The sequence below is a fragment of the Hordeum vulgare genome, chromosome 6H (genome assembly GCF_904849725.1).
Source record: "Hordeum vulgare subsp. vulgare chromosome 6H, MorexV3_pseudomolecules_assembly, whole genome shotgun sequence".
Classification (NCBI taxonomy): domain Eukaryota; kingdom Viridiplantae; phylum Streptophyta; class Magnoliopsida; order Poales; family Poaceae; genus Hordeum; species Hordeum vulgare.
Window position 1 is genome coordinate 13,075,991 of NC_058523.1, and position 11,544 is coordinate 13,087,534.

General features: G+C 43.3%; 1 protein-coding gene across 1 annotated transcript; it reads right to left on the minus strand.

Annotated features, from left to right (window-relative positions):
- Positions 1-9,275: 9,275 nt before the first annotated feature.
- LOC123404151 (high-affinity nitrate transporter 2.1-like) lies at positions 9,276-11,133 on the minus strand. The gene has a single exon (XM_045098071.1). The coding sequence runs from the start codon at positions 11,032-11,034 to the stop codon at positions 9,508-9,510; it is 1,527 nt and encodes a 508-aa protein (XP_044954006.1). The 5' UTR covers positions 11,035-11,133; the 3' UTR covers positions 9,276-9,507.
- Positions 11,134-11,544: the final 411 nt, after the last annotated feature.

Here is an 11,544-nt window from a genome sequence, read left to right on the forward strand (position 1 = left end):
GCAGACAAGCTTCTTTGCTTCGTACGTGCTGGCGGGCAATTCGTTCTTTCTTGGAAGCATCTTCTTCATCAGTACCAGCAACTTTTCGAATGACGAGTCAGTCACACCGGTCTGTGCCTTCCACTTCAGCAATTCCAGTGTGCTACCCAGCTTCTTCTGGCCATCTTCACAAGTTGGATACAACAATTTGTTGTGGTCCTGTAACATCTACTCGAACTGCAACCTCTCCTTTTCTGTGTCGCAACCTCGCCGTGCATCAGAAATGACCCGGCCAAGATCATCAGCGGGCTCATCTGGTTCCCGTTCTTCATCCTGATCTTCTTCTTCATTGTCTTCCATTGCGGTATCAGCATACTCAGGGAACATAGATCGGTAGTTGTCATCATCATTCTCTTCTTCTTCATCGTCGTCTTCCATCATAACCCCTCTTTCTCCGATTTTGGTCCAAACATTATAGCCTGACATAAAACCGGACCGAAGCAGGTGGCTCTGAATGACTCTTGAGGAAGTGTAATCCTTCTCATTCCGACATTCAACACATGGACAAAACATATAGCCACCACCATGCTTGTTCGCATCGGCTGCATCTCGAAAAGAATGCACGCCTTCTCTGTAAGCGGCTGTGCGTTGATCACCGTACATCCATGGATGGCTCATCTGCGTTATACGACAGTATATAAAATACAATCACGATCCTAAAAATTAGTACCGCACTATCTAAACGAGGAAATATAGTTGCTAACCTTTTAGAATAAGTAGAAATAAAGAGGAAGAGGTTTAAGCGTGGCTCGGGCATCTCATATTGTAGTTGTGTTCGGTGAACTGAAGCGGCATCGCTCTAACACACATTTCAACAAACACCTCTAGTGCATCAAAAAAAGTGGAGAGCAAGCACCTACCCACAATCCTCCATCCAAGAAAAATTGCAACGAAGAGGGGAGAGGGGGGCTGTGCTATATATAGGCAGAGGACTTTAGTCCCGGTCTGAGACACAAGTCGAGACTAAAGGTGACGCACATGCGGGCTGCCCTTTAGTCCCGGCTTGGGACACGAACCGGGACTAAAGGCTCCTTACGGACCGGGACTAAAGCCTCGAGGGAGGATATGAGAATTGGGGCGACGTGGCCGGGCCTTTAGTCCCGGCCCAGAGGCAGGCCGGGACTAAATGGTCCCGACCAAAGACCCGTTTTCTACTAGTGTTTGTCAAAGCACCTATTTAGGTGTTTTCTGTTTTGGCTTTTGGCTTTTGTCTCTAAGTAAGCCAACGTGCAAAAAGCATCTACATAGATGTTTTTTTTTGCCATATAAGGCAAAGTGAAAACGCCAAGTAAAAGCCCAACCAAACACCCTTTAAGGCTAGAGCCTAGCCTCTATTTTTGCAAAATATTATCAGAATTGCCCATGTCGAGGGGAGGCTGCTCACACATGATCATGCATGTGTATGACCCCTAATGTCTATGACTTGTATCATTCTACTCTTCTTCATAATATAACATATCTGTTGGTAGCCACATCACAACAAATGTGTTGACCAACTGTATCTCTAATTTTCGTTACCTTCACAATTAGTAGGACTAAAATACAATGGACCTTTCACCAGTTGCTAGCTACCGTGCTCTAGTTGCACGAGCAAGAGGAGTAGCTTGCGGTATGTCTTTTTTGCCGCGAGCTCCTGAAATGTTCAAACTTCACAAAATTTTACAGGAAGTTTACATATAGGAGCATCTTACATCATAAAAAATGTATTCTTTTGAACATTTTTTATAGTCCGAAGCGCCATACTGTTCACCGGGCTCATGAGCCCGGGCTTAGAGATGGATTACCGGCAATTAATACACGACATTGAGTTATCTAGGAGTGGGAAGTAATCGTACAGTGCAGTCCACAATCTCAATCACATAGGTAGATACTTATCATACCTTACATAGTTACAAGGTAATATCCACTAATCTATTTATAAACAACATTCAAATATGCCACCTCAACATGCAACTATGCATGAAAAAGACCTACCAAAACACATGTGGAAAAAAACTTAACATTTCTATTCTTTTGTGCTACTTATATTCATTGTATTGTAAGACCATCTATAACAGACTCCGTAAAAATCGACCCTTAAAAATGTGTATAAGGGCCACTGTAAACCGTTTTTATAATGCAAAATTGTCCGGGACAGAACAGATCCCGTAAATGGAACTGTATTCCACTATAACTCATTTTCCCTTTTTTCCTCCCTTCCCGGCGAGCCATCTCCGGCCACGGCATGCCTCGGCCTGGCGCCCCTGCGCCGCCCGCCTCGCCTCCGCCTCAACCTTCGTCTGTTCCTGGCCATGAATGTAGTGGAGGAGCCCCGCGCCGCCCGCCTTCGATTGAGCTCGGCACTGCCCATCCTCGATTGAGCTCGACAATGTCCGCTGTCGCGCGTACGTTCCTCGTCGTGGCCGCGCGAGCTTCCTCACCCTGCCCCGCTCTTCTCCGGTGCCACCCCGCCCTAATTCAGGCCGCCGGTGGTCTGCTCCATCCTGCCTGTGGACGGCCTCGCCTCAGCAGTGGAGGTCGAGCTGGCAGCAATTCGAACCGGCGGCGACAAATTTTGACGTGCGGCGGCTTCTTCCAACATGCGGCGACGGATTTTGGTGAGTTCCAGATAGATTCCAACCTGTTCCACGGTGGCACGCTTGCTCCGACGAGGTTTGACGAGTTTACGGGTTAAACTGTATACTACCTCCAAAACTGCACATATAAGGTTTTTGCGGAAGGATTTAACATGAACCTTAAAAAATTTACGGGTCCAACAAGTTTTACATTTCGCGTCGTTTTTTCGACCGAAACTTTAAACCCGTCGTTTTTTACGGGTTTGACCATTTTATGGGGTCTGCTAAAGATGCTCTAATAGTACTATGTAATAATAAAATGCAATAAATCATATATATTTGGTATCGGTTCTTGTGTTATCGATCCACTATTTATGTTTTATACTGTCAAATATCACTAAAATATTGCAACTAATTCCTGCAGGAACACGTGCGATATCTTCTAACTATACGTACATAATTCAATATATTCAGTGTCAGGCGCATCCTATTCATGCGATCATCACATACGTTGAAACAAAGTACAAATTTTTATTAAGCTTGAGACAGTTATTTTAGGACGGAGGGAGTATTAAACTTATTACGAGATTTATTTTAGGACGAAGGGAGTATTTAACTAAGCATTTACGTATTAGCTAAGATATCTTTGTCCTCTCTTTCTGCACAAAGTCTCCCTCTCACCACACCATCCTTTCTACGTGTAATGGAGGTCCGAAAACAACCGGCATGACAGAACATGAAGGAAAATTCGATTGCTGTCGCCAACACTATCGCATGTGACCAAAATTTAAGACTAGAAATTTTGATTAATTCAGACATGTCCGTATCAACCGTCGTGTCGATCCGTACTCTTGCATTGTCAAACCCTTGGCGTGCTGAATTAATTGCCTAAAAGCATAAGTTCTAGTCGTCGACTCTGTTGTTTCCTCCTGTACTGTGGGAAAACCTGACATTTTCTCTAGAACACACCGGCTTTATTGACTTTGCTCAGAGAAAATGCACTCCTGTCGCTAACGAGAGCTCATGGCCCAAGAATATTTTAGTGATCCGTACGCGTTCGTGCATAGCAACCGCAGTGTACGTTTGCATGTAGAACATAGAGACTAATGAACTCACGTGTTTGACTGCTAGAGTCAAGTCTCTGAATGGTCCTGTAGTTTGGTGTGGAACAAGTAAGCTAAAATTTCCGTGTTTAATCTCCGCTTTGGACCATTTTGTGCTAGTTATGTTCGTTATATTTTATTGTACTACTATATAGTAATAAAAATGCAATAAATCATATAACTTTTTGGTTCGGTTCTCGTATTATCAAGCCGACAATTGATTTTGCATACCATCAAATCTCATTGAAATACCGCAGCTAACTCTTGCAATAACACACGAGATGTCATGTAATTATACATAATTATACACGCAAGAATTCAATATATTTCAGTAGGAGATGCATGCATCTCTTCGTGTGGTCACCACATACGTTGAAACGGAATACTATTCAGATCCTTCATCAGGAAAGGCGAACTTCAATTATTTAACTATAAGCATTTACGTAGGAGATGCATCTCTTCGTGTGGTCGCCACATAGTTTGGCTTGTATACTTTCTTTCTTCCGGTTTGAAAGGTCTACATTTACGAATGTTGTCTTTGGAGGCCGAGCTGCATGGAGCTCGATTTGAAAAAAATCGATTTTTGTTAAATTTCATATTTTCTATGTTTCAAAAAAAATCTTTAAAAATACAGATATACATGAAGGCATAACACACATGTGTGCAAATTTTCAGGGCAAATGAGTGTTGTGCAAAAAGTTAAATCTGAAGATTTTTAACACATGATACTATTCATCCTTCCAGATTAAGAATTTGTCTTTTTTGTACATGTGGCATTTCAGCGTTTTTATCCTGAAATTTGACACATACACATAACATCCTTGTTTACTTGCATAAAATTTTTGATTTTTTTGAAACAAAAAAGTTTTTGAACCGTTTTTTAATCACTTATTTTGGGACGGAGAGAGTACATCTTAGTAGATGCCTAGAACACATGTACAAACCAGAATATAGATTATTTCACCAAATAAACTGTATATAGTGTTGCATGGCATAAAAAGACTTCAAATATACAAATTTCAGAGCAATTGTTCATTGTGAATATCTAAAAGTAAGGTGTGCCCCCATCCTCCATCAAGCCCCGTGCAGTTAGATCCAGACATATCTTCTGTTAAACACAATAAGAAGAAGAATTTAAGAGTACAAGTTTTGACCCAGCCATGTCCGTATCAACCACCGTGTCGATCCATACTCTTGCATGTCAAACTCTTGGCGCACTGAAGTATAAGTTCTGGTCGCCGACTCTGTTGTTTTCTCCTGTTCTTTAGGAAAACTTGACATTTCCTCTAGAACACACCAGCTTTATTGACTTTGCTTAGAGAAAATGCACTCCTGTAGCTCATGAAAGTTCAGGGCCCAAGAATATTTTAGTGCTCCGTACGAGTTCAAGCATAGCAGAAGCAGCATACCACCGTAAGTTTGATGTGTAGTCAATTCTTTGAATGAAGTTATGTGTTTGACTGCTAGAGTCAATTCTTTGAATGGTTTTGTAGATTGGTTTGGAGTAAGTACGCTAGTTAGAATAAGCACAAAATCTCCGTGTTTAATCTCCCTGTTGGACCCTTTTTCTCCAAACCCTGTGTAATCTGCCTGCTAACTAAGAAACATATTCGAGAGCTAGCTCATTGATCAATGTGGCATGATCTTCTATACTATAGTCTATAGCTGATATGGGACAAGGAAAAGTAGTACTACAAGTCCTTTTGCAACACTTGTAGTACTACTTTTCCTTGTATCTTCCACTTATTCGGTAACCGGCGGCTTAAACTACGAAGGCCGTGGAGTAGCAATCAAGCCACAGAAGCACGCAAGTACGTGCTACATACAATGAAATTGATGAGAGATGTGCAAGGGGTAATAGAAACGATGAGTGTTCTCATATTGATATTTCTCATAACATATTTTCTTTTCTTTTGGCACAAAGCGAACTATTCTTTCGCCTTTCTCATAACATATTACAAGCCCGTTTTATGGACTATGGCCTTCTATAATGTGGGTTTGGATAAGCAAACTATTCCATTACCTTTCTCATAACATAATACAAGCTCCGGTTATTATTGACTAAGGCCTCCTCTTGTGGGTGTATGGATAAGCGTCCCAAAGCCCCACCTCTTTTGAGGTAAAACTATGATGTCTTACACGTTCTTTGGTGTGTTGTTAGGTGGTCAGGCAGATACGGCGAGGATGGTATTGCATCTACCACGCTTTGAGATGTTGTTCTTGGCAAACTTTATGCTGGAGATGTGGAGCCTCATTGCGGGAAGTGCACGAGCACAATGGGGCGTGTCCACATTATGATCATGATTCTCATTTACTGGAGTCTTTTGTTGGTGGTAAACTGTGACGAAGTGAAGAAGACGAGTTGTATGAGCCTGCAGACTACATTACCACATGCACCGATCATGCGAAAGATGAGTCGGACGGAACGTCTGCAGATGAAGGGAATAACACCAAAGACGGCACCTCATGCAGCCTCGACGCATATGGGGTTTAGACCATGAATGTTATGGAGGTGGGAATGCTGGATGCTGGATGCAGACATAACTTTGCAGACTTGGCAAATTCAATAGGATATGTATCTCTCTGTGTGATCACCACGAAAGGGGGAAATATATCTACATATGTAATATCAAATAAATATATTAGATACATCATGAGAGTAATTTTGATATTACATATATTATTATTATCATTATTAAACAACTATGTACAACGAGCTACTCTTAGTCTTAGATTTCTCTAAATATATGTGGCAAGAGATATTGTTGTTAAGACATCATATCCTGATTAAGAGAAGGCAGACCTTTCTTATGCTTCCACTCTCCTATAATTCAGCATTTATCCCTAAGGTAACATCATTGTACACACTTATAATTTTTGTTTTGATCAATGTTATCTCTATTTTTTTCACGTTGAACATCCATAGGACTAAAATAAAGTGCAGCTTTCTTGATGGCCTATCTCCACGCTTGAGTTGATGCCAAATTAATGAGACTTCGCACTTAAGATCACCAGCCCATCTTTTCAGCCCATAATATTACTATATTTATCGACGGCGAATCGTACTCTTCTTGCACGTGCAAGATGAGTATCTTATGATGTGTTTGTGTTCTCACGGGGGTTTGGAGAAGCTGAAATGCTGCGTAAAAGAGCTCATCGGTCTGATTAACACGTATCAAAGATGCATCAGCTCCTATCTTTCAGGGGTCAAATTTAATACACGCCATGTTGGTATCTCTGGAATGGAAAGTATATTAAATATTTTGCAACTATACAATTATTAAGTACATAAGTTACAAAAAGTTTATCTGTATTTTTAGTTCCAGTTCACATTATTTGTCCAAATATTAATGCTTAATACAAGCAAGTATATTTAAAACATATATCAACCAGTTTTCACATTAACCCGTTAGTTATCATCTAGTAATATGTTGTTTTGCAGCCGTGACATGTTCAATGAGGATGAATCTCTCTGTGTGATGACCGCATACATCACAAGTTCGGCATATAATTAAGAAACGTATTCCAACCCTTCATAAGCAAAAGCAAACATCAGTTATTTAGCTAAGCACTAATTCATGCCAACGATTTATTTGTAACTTAGCTAAGATATCTATGCCCTCTTTCCGCATAAAGTCTCTCTTTCACAGTAGTTTTCTTTCTATTTGAGTCCGTTAGATGCAGCTGATGTCACAGCAGAGACAACTTCACATATGGCGGTTACCGGTCTTTTTCATCAACCTTGTTACTTAACACGCTGAAAGGCCCCCTCTGGTCAATTTCATTGACATGTAATGGAGGTTGGAAAACAACCGGCACAACAATCGTTTTCACCAAACGCTTAGTTTGTCACTGCTGACCTTTGACTAATAGACTTGCTCGATTAGCTATTAAACGTCAAGGAAAATACCCGTGTTGTCGCTAGCACTATTGCATGTGCATGTACGGCCGGGCCATGGTGCATTTTAGCACCACAAATCGTCTGCCTACTAGATGTATGGTATAGATCAGTATGAAAAGCAACAATTAACCAGAGATAGACTAAGAATAATAATAGTTAGCCTTAACATGCACGATTATACTCGCCACAAAAAAGAAACATGCATGATTATACATGTTTAATTTGGATTGTGCCTATTCTCTAGATCACATTTGTCCCGAAGACAATGCCGATGAGATCTATCACATGCTTGATCACGGTCTTGTGAAGCTTCAACTACCACATGATATAAGTTATCAACGTTGTTATCATCAACCCTCCAGTGAACCAACCAATGAAGATGGTCAAACAAAACCACAAGAGATCTTGCACAAGCTTGAATCACCTCCAGCTAATTTGGAAACACCACACTGTAAATCTGCTTGGAGACTAGGGGTCCAGTGTTTTCCCTCTCTCACTCAAGGGATCCGTATCTATCGGATTAGGTCACAATCTAAGACTTTAGTAGCACACGAATTTGTGAATTAGGTCAAATAACTCACAAGAATACATCCTTAGTCTCCACGCGGGGATCACCACCATGACGCTACAGGTTGACCACAAAAACGTATACACGTTGCACCCATTTGAGATGAGAAGGACACACATGAGCTATCCCGGGGACTTTGGCCGCCACTTCCCAACAGAAACGCACACGTATGTGTAAGTGGATCCAACACTTGTCCATGGCTCTTGGTTAGTGACAAGACCTCCATGTTTCCGTCGTTATGATATTGGTGTATTCCGATATTCGTATTTTACATACCCGATATAGACAAATATACAAACTAGATACATCTTAGAAGCTCCTAGAGCACTCATGAACATGTACAAAATGCATAGTAAGAAACCATAAAAATGTACCGAAAGACGACGAAAGGGTAGTAAACATAAAATATAAAGAGCTTCTCAAGATTTGATTCAGTCATGTCTTTGTCGTCAAAATAGTTAGTAAACAGTCCTGTCCGTATGAACCACGTGTCGACCGGCCCGGACCCGTACTCTCACAGGTCAAGCTCTTTGCGTGCTGAATGTATCTAAAGGTAGAAATTCGGATCACCGACTCGTTTGATTTTTTGTTTCTCCTGTTCTTTTGGCAAACTTGACACTTTTTTCCCCTCAGAGCACAGCAACTTTATTGACTTTTGGTTAGAGAAAATGCAAGTGTCATGTCGCTGTTGAGAGCTCAGGCTGTAGATCACCCAGAATATTATAGTGCTCCGTGCGCTTTCACGCATGCGTAGCACCGCTACCGTTGTTGTTCTTCATAGAGTTGCTCTTTGAATGGTTCTGTACTTTGGTGTGGAAGAAGTACCCAAGTTGGCATCACGCTAGAATGGCACACAAGCCCACCGTACTGCCGTACGCTTGCATGCGTTTGGGAGAGACTCGTGGAGTCGTGTAGCGTTTGCACTTTGGTGTGGAAGAGTACGTTCTCATGCATTATGCAAGAATAAGCCATTGACCAATGCTCTCATAACATTTTACAAGCCCTTACAAGTACAATGAAATAATTACATGGTATATGTGGTAAGCCATCTCGGAAAATACTAATATTGTCTCAAAAAGTACTATGAAATTAAGGAGAGATATGCAAGGTGCAAGAAACGATGTGTATTCTCATATTGATATTTCTCATAATATAACATGATACAAGCCCCAGCTATTATTGACTAAGGCCTAGATAAGCGCCCAAAATGCAGTTGGTCCGGGAAACCACATCGGCCAAATGGGGTGCCCCACCTTTATCCCAGGGGTACACACACACATACATATGGCACGTATGTATGTATACATGCAGTGTATACATTGAGGGAAAAATACTAACGTCTTACACGTGTTGTGGCGTGCTGTTGGGTGGGGTAGCAGGTACGGCGAGGATGGCATTGCGCCTGCCACGCTCGGATATGCTGTTCTCAGCAAACTTGAGGCCAGCCATGTGGAGGCCCTTGCCCTTCTCCTCCTCTGTCCACTCGGCGGCGTAGTACTCCTCCTCGGTGGCGTCGGCGCTGGGAGGGACGAACATGGAGCCCCACTGAGGGAAGTGCACGAGCACGACGGGGAGTGTGCACGCCATGATCATGATGCCCATGTACTGGAGCCCTTTGCCCGTGGTGTACTGCGACGAAGTGAAGAAGAGGAGCTGTGTGAGCCCGCCGCCCACATTACCGCCTGCACCGGTCATGCCGGAGACGAGCCCGAGGGAGCGTCGAGAGACGAAGGGGATGACACCATAGACGGCACCGCATGCAGCCTCGACGCAGATGGAGTACAGAACCATGCATGCTATGGAGGTGGGAAGGGTGGATGCACGACCGAGACAAAAGCAGAAGACTCCACCGGCCGTCTGGAGGATCCATATGTTCCAAAGTCGGGCACGCATGCCAAAGTAGCGAGCACCAAGGTCGGAGAGGTATCCACCCATGGGACGGGCAAAGATATTGGCCAAGCCAAAGCATGCGGCAATGATACCTGCTTTTCGAAGGTCGAGGTAGAAACTATCATAGTAATACCCGGCAATCACGTTGTTTGAGGTGAGCTCTACACCCATGCAATAGCCATAGATGAAGATAAAGATCCAAGTTCGGTAGTTGGTGACGGCGCCCCGGAGAACCTTGGAGAACTTGTCCTTGTTCATGTCACCATTTTTTTGGAGGCTCCTCAGGTTGCCATCGGGAAGATCCTGTCCCAAGGTGAGCACGAGCAAGCCCATCACCACCAACATCATTCCTGGCACGAAGTAAGCGATGCGCCACGCCGTGAAACGCGTCGCACCACATGCCTTGATTGCATCGAAGACAAAAGGCATGATGAGTTGTGTGGCACCTCCACCCATGTCTCCCCACCCCGCTGTTAAGCCGCCGACTGTCCCAATGATCTTGCTATTGAACATGGTGCTGATCCAGTACTGGCACGACACAAAGGTGGCCAGTGAGACACCAATGAGGAAGCGTATAGTGATGTATCCGGCGGGACTATCGATGACAGACATGCAGAACACCGCTGGTGCACAAAGCATGATGAGGAAAGCACCACCATAGCGTGGGCCAAGAAGGTCGCAGATGGCGCCCATGGCCAACCTTGAGAAGATGGCACCAGACACAGAGGCAACACCAGCGTTGCCTATGTCAGCCTTGGTGAGGTTGAGATTGTCGCGGATGATGGGAATGAGCGGCGCGGCGGCGAAGGTGGAGACAACGCATGTGAAGAAGGACATCCATCCAAGGTGGAAGGCACGCATGTGTGGGTTGCCGAAGGAGAAGATTTTGATGGACTTGGCCTTGTGCTCAGAGTCCACCGGCAGCGAGAAATTGGTCGATGCTCCGGTGGCGCCCGTCGAGCCCATCTCCATTTCCATATCCTCTTTTGTTGAGGCCCGAAGCCTTCTTCTTTCCTTGGCACTTAGCTCTTGAGAGCTATGCACCGCGGACTGAAGAGGCAAGAGCTAGCTAGCTATGTCTCTAGGTTGTAATGGTTGGGTGCTCAAGTGCTCCGAAGGTACATGTATTTATAGCATATGTGCACGGACCTCGCTTCAGTTTGACACGTTCTCTGTCGTATCCCGACGTTTCCCTTTGTCTCCATTTCTTTTGATCTGCTGAAATTAACGCACAGCATCAGTCATATGTTTGACCTGTTATGTTTCTTAATTAGTAAGATCGTCCATCTGTCTCGTTGAACTTATCACGGCTGCTTTGTTGAACTTATCAGGGGCTGCTGCCAGTGAAAACTGTATGTTTGAGCTTTAAAAGGTTCTATCAAAGCAAAATCCAAATCCAGTGTGATGGGCATGCCATGTTCTACAAACATGTAATTAAATTAGTGTAAAAACATGTAAATCCTCAAGTTCGCACTGAAATTTGAAAAA

Bases quoted from the DNA above. Each gene is read 5' to 3' on its own strand.
- LOC123404151 (XM_045098071.1), bottom strand. From the start codon at position 11,034: ATGGAAATGGAGATGGGCTCGACGGGCGCCACCGGAGCATCGACCAAT.